We start from the raw sequence: 15312 nt of genomic DNA, 5'->3' as shown, positions 1-15312 counted from the left end.
CTCCATGCACCTCATCATAGACCCTCGAAACAGACCCAATGTGCCCATTGAAATCTCCTCCTATGAATAACTTCTCAGTAGGCGGTATACTTACCACCACTTCGTCCAAGTCCTCCCAAAAGTGCCTTTTTTCCTTCTCGTCTAAACCCGCTTGCGGCGCGTAAGCACTAATAATGTTCAAGGTGAACCCTCCAACGAACAACTTAATTGCCATCATCCTGTCATTGATCTTCCTAACCTCTACCACCTGATCTCTAAGCTCACTATCTACTAAGATCCCTACCCCATTCCTATACCTCGACTTACCCGAGAACCAAAGCTTGTACTTGTACACATCCTTAGCTTTAGGTCCGACCCATTTAGTCTCTTGGACGCAAGCAATATTAATCTTTCTCTTCTTAAGAATCTTAACTAACTCTATGGACTTTCCCGATAACGTCCCAATATTCCAAGACCCTACTCTCAACCTAAAAGCTCCCTCAACCCCCTTAGCTCCCACAACCTTAGTGTGCAAAAATCAGTATCGATATTGGTTTATCGATATCGTGTTATTGGATTAACTGTCTTTAACCGGTTTTTTAAATTTTTTATTGAACCATTGGTTCGATTTTCCATTTTAGCAAATGGGTAAACCGATAACACAATAAGATATATTAAAATTTCCTTTTTATCTCTAATTATACTAGTAGCTTTAGATTTTAAATACAAACCTTATTTCCTAAATTCTTATTTTCGTTCCAGGACCCTATTGCCGTAGGCGACACTTTAGTTCTCTCAATTTAGGGCTCTCGCCTCCCTGCCTCTCTCAACAAGAAAGAAAACAAGTTTACTTTAGCAATAATGTTTTTAAATTTGCTTTTACTTGTAATTTGTGTAGACTTTTATGCATGAAGGCAATGCATATATCAACAAATGAAAACAAGAAACATCAAATAAACATAGACCATTTTCTTATCGGTTAAACAAAAAATCGAACCGTTATGGACCCTAAGTCTATTAAGCGAAAACAGATAACGAATATCTTATTGGTTAAGCGTGTTTAAAAATTAAAAATCAATAAATGAAACTGATAATGCACAAAACCAAAACGAACCGACTGATAAGCACCTCTCTGATATTCTTCTCATTGAAAGTACCCCCCTCTTATTGACCAGGTAAACTTCATACGAAAAGCTTTTGAAAGCTCTTGAAAATGTCTTGTAGTAGGAGGACCCAAAGCCTCTCCCACCTGATTTCGAACAGTCAAATAGAAAGACTCTTTGTTAGCTCTTCGTGCCTCCTCGGGGTTAGCGATAAGAGTACACCGGCCCGTGTGGTAGCGGGCGAACTAAGGATTTCGTGCTTGCAAGGAAGAGTGCAAGTGGGTGAACGCATCACCAGCCAAGCTAGTCACTTGGAACATAGGGGTATTCAATCCCCGAGCTTCTCGGCCTTGAGAACTTCACCATAAAGAAATTCTAGTCACAAAAAGACAAAAAAGGTAAATCACTAAATCCATAAATATGAAAAATCTCATGCTTCCAAAGGGTTCAATTCTAAAGGGATATGACTCATGAGGTTACATCCACAGCGAAGAAAAATAATTTTACCGGAGTGACGTGTAGGCTGTAGCTGACGAGGACATGATCTATTGTGTCCGCTTAGATGTAACAAAATGATCCTATAAACTTTTATGTTATTTTTACAAACCTCATGTATTATATTTTATTTATTTCTTGTGAAAATAGTTATACAACTAAAATAACATTTGTTATGAATTTACCATTCCCAAAAAAAAAACATTTGTTATAAATTACAGAACCAAATCTCTTATGATAACTTGTATATTAATATATAATATAACGCCCTGACATCTAATTTACCGAAGAGGTGCACGCTCTAAATGAAATAAATAAATAAATTAATCACTCACGATATCTATTTCAGACATTCCCTAACAGTCCAAATTTCAGAATTTTTTCGAACGCCAACACTTTTCCATTTGTTAAAGCTTCACATTTCAGCACGCCGTGCTGGGGTTGTTCCATGTTTTAACTAGGAATATTTTGCCCAAATATTATTTCCAGTCTTAAAAAATGGTATTTATCAATTACATTTCAAACAATAACTAAAGATTAATAAGAGGTCCAAGACTTATCATCCCAGCTGTTTCTTACATACTTCTACCTATGTTCTACCTTTTGCCCTCAAAGATAAGATGTATAGCTAAACTACTATTACCTGGACCTCAAGGGTAGTATATCCAAAAAATAACGACTCCTATGATTAAGTATCCATGGTATTATCTTAATTAAAGTGACTTCCAATGCTTCTATTGGTCCACCTCGCATTAATTCAATCAAAGTCTTCATATTCGTTCTTTATTTGGCTCAAGTTAGGAAGCTAAACAGCAATTTGCCTATCATAATTAACCTCATCACAAAAACATAAACAATCCAACAGCTTGTTCAAACAATATCCATTAAAAATATCCAGTAAAAGAAATAGTTACCAAAATCTGCTAGACATTATTATTGTCCTCCCAATCTTCTTCTTGGCTCTCTGAAATTGGTTTCCTACAAGCAAGTCTAGTCATCATATTATTGTTCAACAACATCAATACATGTGAAATATTTATATGCATGTTAATATCACCCACTTCAGAACCATCAGAAAACTATTCAGGTGAAAAAATCTTAGGAGTAATCTGATGGCTACACAATTTTTAATCAAATGCCCTATCCAAATATGTTATAGAACCTTAATGTTCAAAAGTTTCATCTGTATTGGGATCAAACTCGGTTTCATGCTCAATTCAGCGTGTGTTATAAACATGAAGAAGCATTGGCGAACCCAATTTTCTTTCATTGGAACAGTTTCTTCTCTTTTGTGACTTCAATCTCTTGGTTGGCGCTGACGGTAAATTTTCCCTCAGGATAATCCATAAAAGAACCATTATCTGCTGAATTGTTGCCAACATGCTACTTGCCATTCATCTTTATTTTTTTAAGATTACAACAGAACAGAACTGAAGTGATATTAAAGGGCAAATAACATGAAAACAATTAGATTCCACAATAATTAAGAACTCATTCAAGAACATTGCAATTAAATAAACAAAATAATATCATTTTCCTTGTCGAATGCCCCAAAGGAAGTAGTATGAGGTATTCTTTTTTAATAAAAGAAGCAAAGCAAAAATCTGTAGGGCTCAGATGGTGATCCATGCCCTTCACAGTTCTAGTGACTTAATCACTATACTATCCAATCCTTCTTCCAAAGATGGAAAAGCTAAAAACAAATAACAGAAAACAAGAAGCTGGAAGACCAAGAAGCAATACATTTTATAATCATGACTCCACTTTTCCTTCCCTATTCTCCGTATACATATTCACATCTTCAGCAGTTCTTCGAATATAAATTCCTAAGGTAAAATATGAAATTTATTTGTAATATGGTAACCACATAACCATGAATTACTACTATTTATTACTCCCTATGTTCCAATTTATGTGAAGGGGTTCGGAGTACGAGGGTCAGAACAGTTAATTTTGATTATGATTTCACGCATAGACTCTTAAAAAATTTAAAACAAAATTTACATATCGGAAAATCACAAAAAAAAAAAAAAAAAAAAAAAATACTACAAGAAAATATCGCTCATGATTCAAAATATTTTGTTAAAAAAAAACGCTTGAGAAAATTATAGTGAAGGATAGAATATTATCATTTTTTTTTTTTTTTACTCCAGAAAGGGAGCAGATCATTGCATCCACACGTAATATTAGTAATATGGGTAGCATCCTTACTTGCATATACATAAGAAGGGAGATCGAGTACATGTCATGGAGAATTATGCACGTTAATATAGCCTTGGCGTAACTGGTAAAGTTGCTGCCATGTGACCAGGTCACAGGTTCGAGCTGTGGAAACAACCTCTTGCAGAAATGCAGGGTAAGGCTGCGTACAATAGACCCTTGTGGTACAGCCCTTCCCGGACTCTGCGCATAGCGCGAGCTTAGTGCACCCCGCTGCCCTTTAATATTTATCTGACTAAACTAAGTCTCATATGACCTAACCTCTTGAAAAGCTGATTAGTATTTGCTTCAACCACTTCCAGCAGTCTTTGAATCTACCAACTTTACCACCTCAGGCAGCAGTACCCTGAAAACACCATAATGGTGATTCAAGCTCCGCTCCCCTTGCAATCTGTGAACACTTCCTAGTGCACCAGCATTGGAGTTTGCGGAAGAAAAAAATATCCGTCTAACTCTTTGATGGACAAGCGCCATTGCGCACATTGCACATGGCTCCCAAGCCAGGTAAATGTCACATCCAGTGCATAGATAAGGTCTAAGGGATTCAGAACTATGGCCATTAGTTTGGATGTCAGACTCCAAATGACATAGCGCTTTGTAATCAGGAAAAAGTTGTCGATCCCTGGCAGCAGAATATTCAATGGCTACAATAGCCGCATGCCGCAAAGGATGCCAGCAACCAGAGCTTTGCAGTGCCCATCGCCAAGGATGTACACAAGCAACATTATTGATTATATGTTTAAATTCACCAATTGAACGGTCCAAAAGCAATCTTTGCTGGTTGAGATTTTTTAGATAGTTAGAGCAGCTACGTTCCTTGCTGACCTCATTTGCAAGACTGGCTGAGGATATTACCTGATCACAAGCACTGGCAATTACCTGCTTAGTTGAAGGATCTACAATAACAGCAGCATTGACCACCTGACCAACAACAGAAGATGTTGCCAAATCAATGGTATGTCTCATGAAACCGAAAATTGATTGCGAGTCCTCTTCACTAAATCCAGTTATGCCACTGATATTGTAGGTTGGCGGATGATACGAAGTAGGCCAGAGCTTGCACTGTTCTTCCCATTCTTCTTTTGATGTTGCAGCATATTTGCAAACTCTTGTGATGAAAGTACTCAATTGGTACGATTTGACAAGCTCAAGAACCACAACATCAGTTTCAGCAGCCACAGATAACAGCAGAGATAATTGAGGTTTCCCTCCATCAATGCACTTCTTCTGCACACGCTTCACATGCTGCAAATTTTCCAATGGAGCAATGTGATTCAACTTCCTGACTAGAGTATTGGCATCTTTGGGTTCAATGACAGCAGCAAGCATGTTGACTGTGGGTTGGAGGTGAGGAAGAAAGGATGGCTTTTCAGGTATGTGAATGATTTCTGGAGATACATTCACTGTATTTTTCATCCTCTCAGTTCAGTATGCTGTAATACAACCAGAAGCAAGTTTTCCCAATTGAAAACTATAGAAATCAATTGCTGTGATTGTGGAAATATTACCTACATCAGAGATTCAACTGAAATGAAATAAGAAATGCATATAAACTATGCATATATTGTGAAAATCATAAACTACATAATTGTTCATCTATTGTATAAATCATTCACCATTTACTTTCCATCACATAAACTGCATCAACACTGAAGAGTATGCGGATATGTCAAGTCAAATTATAGTCAGTAGAATATTCAAAACTATTTATCTCTTTCACGCTATAAAACGACTAGTAATTTTGCAAAAAACAACTCTACTGGCCATGACAACATAATCTTGAGACCTTTACTATGAACACAAGAAAGAATGAGAAAAGAAGAGAAACATAGATGTATCAAATGTGAAACCAATTAAGAGAAAGAAAAGAGAAACAGTCTTTCATGCAACTAGTTCATACTCATGCCTTGTTGCTACGTTATAGCCCTGCTACATAGTCAAATTTTTGGACACCATAACTTATCCAAGGAATTCACTGATGCTAAGAAACTTTAACCATAAAAAAAATAAAGGAAAGATACCATCATGTCATGTTACAGAGAACAAATGTCAAATTACAGAGAACCATTCACCATGGATATTAAATTCATTGATGCTAGGAATCTCTTCTTGGTTTTTTAAGTAAATTGAGTTGTAAAATATTGGGGGTCAAGGATTAGGGTAGATAGTTAGTAGGTAGTAGAACGTTTTCTCCCTTCACAGTGGTAAAGCAGGGTTCTGGTATGGAGCATATATCTGTTCCCTTACCAGTATTATTACTATTATGCTAGCATTGTCTTATGTTTTGATTTTATTACTACTGTTGCTTCGTTTACCTCTAATATTTGTACTGTCAGTACTTTTCTTTCTTCACTATTTTCATTATAGCTTTTATTCTTCCATTCCTTCAAACTATTTTCTGAAAAACGATTTTCTTGAGCCGAGGGTATATCAGGAACAACTTCTCTACCCCACAAAGGTAGGTTAAGGTCTGCGTACACCCCACCCTCCCCAGACCCCATCTGTGGGAATATATTGGGTATGTTGTTGTTGTTGTTGCTGTGTTGTAAAATATATCTCATGGACATTAAAGTCAGGTTACAGCACCAGCAATTAGCATTCACCAAAGACAAACATTACATGAAAAGATACGTTCTCAAAAATTGGTAAGGGAACTTGCATTTCTATCATTAACAATCTAGCAAGGTTTGCTGTCCATGACTTTTACTTTAACAACAGAGAACTAATATTGAAGGTCAATATTAAGGAAATGTAGTTTCTAGTGTTGTATGCCTAATGTGCTTCAACATATCAGGAATCATGTATCAAAAAAGATAAATTTTTAATTCAAATAGCTGGAGACAAGCATTTTAGGCTAGAATGATTAGTAGCTGGTTTGGAGGTGAGTCATGCAGTTACAAAATCCTGCATAAGTAATGCCACATTTGGTAGTTGATTAGGAAGTAAGCTATTCATTAACCAAACGATCCCAAACCCAAGGTTTTATTAAGAGAAGGACAAACCAAGCACTTGCTTGGTCACTTGGTAAAAAAGGCCAAACTCGACGTCTGGCTATAGTAGAAGCGTCCAAGCTGCGATAGTTTTTTAAAAAGGGGCAACACTAAAAGACTTCAGTGTTTTATTAGTAGATAACATTGGGTACAGAAGTTTCAAATAATGAAAACTATAATGACCAAGGCGTTTGTGCCATCAAATTACACCATCTTATCTGAAAATGGTAGACATGAATTATTTTTCAGAAGTATCTGAATTTATAAGAGAACCAGAAAAGTTGCATCGACCATTTCGTTCCTCATCATTGCCAACCATCTTCTCCGAAGTCAACTCTTGAAATTCACAATGAGTGGGAAAGAAGGTTACTGCATAATTTAGTCTTTAGTTATTATGCTAATAAAAATAAAATTATATGGTAGGTTTGGTAAATAGAGGTTTGAATTTAACATTACGTGACAATATGATACCCTCCCACGACCTGCAAGTGGAGATGATTTTCTATCTTCCACAATGACATTTGTGTCACTTAAACATGGTATCTACAGTCCTCCAATTGTTTTGAAGAACCAAACATGTGATCTGAGAAACCAGTGTCAAGGATCCACTCAAAAATTATTATTTTATGATGCAAGATATGATTGAATATCATCTCGTTGTGCAATAGTTGCCATAGAATGGAATTGACTAGTTTCAGAGTCTTTCATTTTCAATGATGATTGCAGCAAGCTTTGAAATACTTTAAATTATTCAACAGTGAATGGTGCGGAAGAACTAATGTTCTGGATTTCTTTGGTAGACTTTGCCATATTTGCTGACTTTATGGTGGAAGATTATGCAGTGTTTTGACTGTATGGAGGAGCACGTAGATGATGTTCAAACACTGCATAATATTCCACCATACAGTCGAAGGAGAGAAACTCTCAATAATAATAATATTCACATTCAGAACCCAAGTGCACACAACTATAATCATAACCAGAATTTGTGTGCACACCACAACGGAGGTACCAAATCAATTAGTTACGCATGAGGGATGGATCCACATCCACATGTGCACATCACGATCATATCAATGATCTCACGGACGCAACAATCTCATATCAATATCACAATTAAACTCTCAATAGTCCCCATATCTATATCAAACTAGACTCTGAATAGTCTCCATCTCCGTACCGCAATCGGATTCACAATTTTCAATATCCATATCACAGTTATCCACAATTAAATCATAACACAAAACAAGGAATGGTGATAAAATACCACAATACATGACAAAGTAAAACTCAATATAGGAAAAGCAACGTGTACAAAGATCTATTATGCTTTCTAGCATGTTAATAGGTCTGATATGAACAAATAATCACAACACATATATGACAAGCTAGTAATGTTTTACAATCAAGTATGCTCACTTAGCTACCCGAAACACGTATAGATGCTCGTCACTCCATATATATGTTACCCCCACACATGTATACACATAACATCTCATTAGTTTGAGCAAATTTTCTTATTGAGGTCAAAGTCTTAATATATATCGGTCCTTGTAAGCTTTCAACCTTCCAACACCGCTTTTCGACGCCCAAATACGTCAAAATCACTCAACTCTAGAAAAAAGAATATTTAACAGAGTCAAATAGTTCTATTAAACTCTAATCTATAATTTAATATGCATTCTAGGTCAAAGTCAACCACAAGTCAACCCTTAACCCACATAGTCAAACCTCAAAATAAAATGCATGTTTGGGTTACCCATAAGCCCACGAGTTCAAATCCATTATTAGATTTCCGCTTTGAGTTCATTTACTAGCTCAAATCATCAATTTATCATTTTTAGGACTTCGTCTAAGAATCCTCAAATTCCACTTGTAAATCCATGTTACAGACTAAATTTCAATGGCTAATTAAGATATAATCATAAGAGAGCGTTTAGATCACTTATCTACAATGTATGATCGAATTCCTTTCTCAAAATCTGTAACGGCTCGCTTGGTTGTTTTATGTTTTTTAACTCTTTTTCCCCAAAATAATCTTCCCGTAGTTTCATCTTGGTGGATGAGTGGCGTGATTCCCGAGGCAATCGGATGAGTTTCGGATTAGAATTAGCAAATTTTAAAGTCCTTAAGAAAAATGAGCTAGTTTGACCAAAGTCAATATCGGGGGTAAATGGGTCTATATCCAAGTTTCGTCGATTCCATTAGGTCTGCAACGGGATTTATAGCTTAGTCAGGTAGTTGGTTCAGGTCCCTAGAGGCTCGGGCATGATTTGGGCTTTTGTTGGAAACTAGTGAAAGTTTAAGTTAAGAGTTGACCACGGTCACGGTTACCCACTTCTGCGACGCCGCATCTGCGAGGGATTTTTGCAGGTGCGACGTTGCTTGCCAGAATTCCTTTTATTTCCCCAATTCGATTTCATTTGTTCATAGCTCAATTTTGGGAGCATTGGAGCTCGATTTTAGGCAATTTCAAGCGGGTTTTGCTCGTTTAAGCTCGGGGGTGAGATTCTGACTCTCATTTCAATGTTTCTTCAATTCTTCCTTATTTGGGATTTAATCCACAGTTTGGGCTGGAAAATTGGGAGTTTTAGCCCTACGTTGAAATTGGGTTTTTCTTGAAATTGGAGGTAAAACCATGGTTAGTTTTGCATGATTTTCTGGGTTTAGACTATTATTTAGGTTATGGGTAAACTATTTCTAAAATAAAATTGCAGTTTCTTCCTTCGGGCTTGGGTTTGACTATTGTGGGTTCCGGGTATTAATATAGCAATATGGTTGTCAACGGACTCGTATACTCATGTAGACCACGTAATTGATAGATTGGGATCGATCTGAGGCTTTGAGGAAAGAAAAGACGCTCGCTCGAGGTTTGTGACACGTTTGCTTGGCATTCGAGGGATGTTAAGACTTGACTTCACTTGAGGGATGTTTTTGTTAAATAAAGGCTAAAAATGGACTAATAAAGAGGTAAGTGCGTAACGGAAAGGTCTCGTACCCGTGATGTGACGGGCATTGGTACGAGTATCGGTGTATTGTGTTGGGTTGTAAGGTACTTGTAGATACGGATTGCAACCCAAGAATGCCAAAGCTTATGGGCATTAGCTTTTATGTGCCATGTGTTTAAATTTGATTGGACTGTGCTGAAATCCTTAATAACCTCGTACCCTCTTGATAAACCTGTCGATGAATATAAATGGAAATTGTGGCAACTAAGTTTGATGATTGATGAACTTATATGAATTGTTGGCTACTAAGTTCAGAAGTTGAGTTATTCATTCTCTTATCTATTCAATTGTACATGTGGTTATGAAGGGCGGGTTGCACGCCTGCAACAAGTTGCATTATAATGCAAGGTCTGATGATTCCGGGTGGTATATGGACTTAGCGGTCCCTCATGGGTTGCACCTTCCATACAGTCTCGGAAGCTCTGTATGTATACAGAGCATACTGCATTGCATTGCATTTCATTACTTTCCTTAATTGGTTATGTGAGTGACTTCATATATGATTCTTTGACTACTTGACTATTTGTTTATATGTGTAAGTGACTCAAGTGGTTCTTTTATACTTTGTTAGGGTGATGATTTCGGTTATGAGACCAAGTAATGAGTAAGGATAATGGAAAAACGGAGATTTTCTACTTTACTTCGTCACTGCTTCATTTGTTGTCGGTTTATGACATATAATGAGTACACGTGTTTCCCATACTCAGACTACACTTGCTGCACTTTTTGTGGTGCGCATTCAGTGCCAAGCCTATTCTGGAGGTTGTGGTTAGCAGCCTGGCTGTTCCGCAGCACCCCTCCTTCCTCTATCATTTAGCATTCTGTCTTTTATGTTTGTTCAGACGATGTATTCGCAGTTTCAGACTTGTATTGCCCTAATTTCCAGAGGCTCTTCACCAACCTTGGGTGGTTTGGATAATGTTTCTTTCACATTCTCTATTATGACTTAATATGATGGGTAATCAGTTCTTCTCTTTACTTCTTCCGCGTATATACTTTATTGTATCGTAATCGTAGGGGTTGACTTACCTATTGGCTGGGGAATAGGTGTCATCATGACATGATTTTCGGGTCGTGACAAAAATCTCTTTAGATGAGTTCCTAATACTGAAAAATATAGAAATAAAATTAAAAAAATCCCTAGAAAGCCTTTTATATCCCGGGTAATCATTGCAAATGCGTCACCAGGCTCACAAATGTGGCCAGGTGCTTCACAAAAGCGAAGGCCGCCAGATCACCAGTATAGCAAAAGCGACCCTAACCTTCGGAATTGCGATAGTCATTGTTTGACCCAAGGATCGAAAATGTGATGAGTACCTAGTAGAAGCAAACCCCCACCAGACACCTCAAGTCCGCAATTGCAATCCGGTGAGCACAATTGTGGTGCACCAATACTAGATTTGCACCAACATTATTTTGAGTTCAAAATTGTGCCAAAACTTTTCTAAGCTCCTCAGTCTCAACCGAATTATACCAACAACTTTCAAAACACAAAATCAACTTATCCAATGCTTCAAAATATAAATAAGACGCAAAATATAAAATGAGATGTTAAAATTAAAAATGAGGGGTTGGATTGTTACACTTACAATTGTTTCATTAGAGATGTTTCAATAAACAAGTATCTTGTTTGTCCTCAAACAAGCGATACCATTTCATCTTTAACTAATTGTAATTTTCATGACTACACTACTCAAGTTGGAGGCTTAATTACTAATTTTTAGTTATCTTGCAACACTCCAAGAATTTAAGGACTGATATTGCGGTATAATTTTATAGAGTTGCAAGAACTAAATAAAATATGAACAATTTTAAATAAATTGAAATCCAATTTTCACTCACCACTACAACAGTTTGATACCTAAACTATTTGTTGTTGCTAATAAAGATAACTTTATTAATATTATAAACTTTTGTTTCCATGAAGATACTTGAGAAATTGTTTGAATAGAGAATCTAACACCAGATTAAGCACTTAAGGTCAATCAATAATGATTCTGGTTGGGACCAAGATTAAAAAAAATCTTGACACCTAAATAAATACTCCGTAATATAACAAACTTTCTGCAACAAATGATTCTATATGACCATTATTGACTTACTAAAAATTCTGAAATTAATAGTTTTTCCATTTGTTCCACCATTTTTCCGATTTATTATCTATAAAAGGTTGTTAAAACATATCCTATAAAAGGGTTTGTGTTTAGAGTATCTCACTTCAGTCTTGACTCCTTTCATTTTTTATATACAAGGCTTAGTTTGTACAACTCGACATTCATCAAGCTTGTAAACTCTTAATTCACCATAGCCGATTCTTCTTCATCTTCAATGCTTGTATCCAATAATCCTTTTTCAAGTGATATATTTTATTGCTTACCGACGTTCATTTGCTTAGAAGTTGTTTTAAATAACAATGGGAGGTCAGTAGCCAAACTTTAATGTGGTCATTCTTTCATTTGGGCATGTAACATAAATCTTAATTTTGAAAGATTGTCTAGTAGCTAGGACGTATTTTGTATACTTCATCCATGTAAAGGTTACTAGATCTGCTGCTTTTGGAGATTTGATTTAAATTCTTTTTTATCATTAATCACTTTGTTTAGACTTGTTAATATTGGTGGTTTTAAATAATCTATTAATTCTAGGTATTTGTTCGCCCTACTTTATTCCTTTTTTGTATGTTTATGATTTGTATTTACGAGGAAAAAAAATTGGACTTACCGAAAAAAAGAATTGGGCAAACAAATACCTGAAATAGTTCATAACACCACAAATATTAACAAGTCTAAACAAAGTGATTAACTAGAAATAATTTTTTTATAAAGCAAAGCCCCCCAAAAGCAGCAGATCTAGTAACCTTTACATGAATGAAGTATACAATTATGTTCTAGCTATTAGATATCTGCGAAATTTAAAATTTATGTTACATACCAAAGGAAAGAAATGTCTACAGTGAAGCTTGGTTATGGATCTCCTATTGTTATCTATAACAACCTCCAAGCAAATGGAGCATTCAGAAGTAGTCATGATATCACTTGAAAAATGGAGCATTGAGGAACAGTCATGATATGTTGGCCAGATGTTACTCTGGCTATGACAGCCTTTTTCCTGTTGGTGCTAATCTACCTAAATGTTTCACTCACAATTGTATAGTAATTGTTTCTAAAATTCCCTTCCCCCATCTGTTTACTGATATATACCCATTAGCTTGTGCAATGTGATTATTAATTATTTTTTAAAACTACTTGGCTCCATATGCATCTTTTTTCATTAAAGCCCACGCTTTATTTGGGCTCTGCGCTTAAAGCCCCAAAGGACCTTAGAGCTTTTTGCACTTATCGCTTTTGATAGCACTGATGTCTAGCTTGCATCCCCGTGCCCGAACTCAACTGCACCTAGAGGGGAAAAATAGAAATATTGCCAAGCAAGTCTGAGTACATCCAACATCGTACTTAGCAAGTAACATCGACTCCCTAACTCAAGATTGGGGCAAGACTTTAAAGAAAACATCAAGCTATGTATATGAAATTCAAATCAAGAAAGACATTTCATAAATCTCCGAAACATCTAAAGATTTGAAATCAGATAGGGAACTTTAAACTTAAACATTTTCATCTCATCATAGAGTATCTCAATAACTGGGGAGTACATAAGCTCACTGACTCACGGTGTCCAGTCTTGGATAACAACTAGATTAGAAGAACCGCCATGCCATAGTGACGTATGGTATGACATATCCGACCTTGGGTATCGACTCAATCAAATTACCCGTCTCACTATAACTTCATGGTATGAATCAATATCAAAGGTTGCTAGGACATGTATTTCTCTATCTCAAACTCCTACACTGAGGCGTGCAATTTCTAGGCCTAAGCCCTCTCAGTTTACCATTTGTACTCCCAAATTTTTTCTTGGCACTTTTGACCCTCAAAATCAATCTCAATAGTGAATTAATAGCCCAACATATTATTATTCTCAAATAAATCATTTTTAAACATATTCAAAATTCAAAGCTCCAGACCTAAATGAAGGCAGTAAATATGACTTTTATTTCAAACGTGCTCTTTATTTTTGGAAACAAGTTCGTAACTTGATTAAAACATGGCATATGGTGCTATCTTCACAATTTAAATCATAAGCTCAAACATTCATAAAAACATGTCATGACATACTCAAGATAGCACAGATCATAATTTTCATGAAAGACATGGAGAATTATCGTTTGCTCGCCCTTAGGAGCTCACATTCACTTTCTGGACATTTTCATAAACACATGGAAGGCATGGCTTTAAGTAAACGAAATTCAAGAAAGGGTACATCTGAACTTACCTCAATTTCTTTAAATTGAGCTCACGTATGCTCCAATTTATCAAACAACATCCAAACACGTTCAAAAACAATCAATCTACAACAAGAAGATCATATCCATCAATTTATACTCAAATCAAATTTAATTCAATCCAATTTATACTAATTTGAGTCATTTATACCATTAAACAATTAATTTCTAAAATTTGGAAACACTATTCGTCATCTCTTCATTCAAGCCTAATGGATTTGTGTAATACTTCAATGCAGTGATGTCTTCTACTCAAAATAATCTTCTAGACTCTATCTTTCATCTTAAACTTTACATAGCAACACCATATATCATCAAAGAATAAAAGAAATCATAGAGAGAGTAAATGGGTTACCTTGAATGAAGATTACTAGGCTTTGGAGTTGTTGAAATAATGATTCTTCTGAAGTCTCTTATTAGTGTTGCCCTTTTTTTAAAAACTATCGCAACTTGTACGCTGCTACAATAGCTAGACGCCAAGTTTGGTCCTTTATAAAACTTTGGGTTGGCGGTCGTTTGGATAATGAATAACTTACTTCCTCAATGCACGATTTAGTAACTGCATAACTCAAATTTAATTCATTCCAATTTATACTCGTGTTATAATCTTAAGCTTCGCGTAGAAATCATGAGCATCTGGATTCGAACCCTTGCTCAGGCATAAACTAAAAAAAAAAAAATCGCAAAGCAAGGCTTGGGTCGCCTGTATGCCGGACCCGGCTTATACTTCTTAAGGAATAACTAAAGTTATGCCAAACCCGGCATAACTATAAGTTTCGCTTTATAAGGCATACTTTTAGTTATGTCTTAACTAAAAGTCTGCCTCATAAAACATAACTAAAAGTTTGCCCTAGAAGGTGGAACTTTTCTAAAAGTTTGCCTTATAAGGCAAATTCTATGTCTTAAGGAAAAGTTATGCATTATGGAGCATACTTTTAGTTATGCCTTAACTAAAAGTCTGCCCCATAAGGCATAATTAAACTATGTCTTAAGAAAAAATTCTACCTTATGGGCAGACTTTTAGTTAAGGTTTAACTAAAAGTCTGCCCATAAGGCATAACTATGTCAGGTCTGGCATAACTTTGGTTATTCCTGGCATACATGTGACCCAAGCCCTGCCTTACGATTTTTTTTTTTAATTTATGTCTGAGCGAGGGTTCAAACCCAGAACCTCAGGT

At 36.0% G+C, this 15312-nt stretch overlaps 1 protein-coding gene across 6 annotated transcripts; it reads right to left on the bottom strand.

Moving 5' to 3' along the window:
- Positions 1-928: 928 nt before the first annotated feature.
- On the bottom strand, positions 929-14665 carry LOC132631861 (tRNA-specific adenosine deaminase TAD3-like). Of its 6 annotated transcripts, none has more exons than XR_009579128.1 (5): positions 14490-14664; positions 14125-14200; positions 3789-5305; positions 2492-2555; positions 929-1457 (listed from the first exon to the last, which is right to left on the bottom strand). XR_009579128.1 is itself a non-coding variant. In XM_060347573.1 (3 exons), exon 3 carries the CDS (start codon positions 5211-5213, stop codon positions 4086-4088), a length of 1128 nt encoding a protein of 375 aa, XP_060203556.1. In that variant the 5' UTR covers positions 5214-5230; positions 14125-14200; positions 14490-14665; the 3' UTR covers positions 3307-4085. The 6 variants fall into 6 exon arrangements, 4 of the variants coding, with proteins under 4 accessions (XP_060203556.1, XP_060203554.1, XP_060203553.1 ...); XR_009579129.1 differs by having other exon boundaries at positions 929-1439; XM_060347573.1 differs by lacking the exons at positions 929-1457; positions 2492-2555 and having other exon boundaries at positions 3307-5230; positions 14490-14665.
- Between the last annotated feature and the right edge of the window lie 647 nt (positions 14666-15312).

The sequence above is a fragment of the Lycium barbarum genome, chromosome 3 (assembly GCF_019175385.1).
Source record: "Lycium barbarum isolate Lr01 chromosome 3, ASM1917538v2, whole genome shotgun sequence".
NCBI classification, from domain to species: domain Eukaryota; kingdom Viridiplantae; phylum Streptophyta; class Magnoliopsida; order Solanales; family Solanaceae; genus Lycium; species Lycium barbarum.
This window is presented reverse-complemented; position numbering and strand designations above follow the sequence as displayed.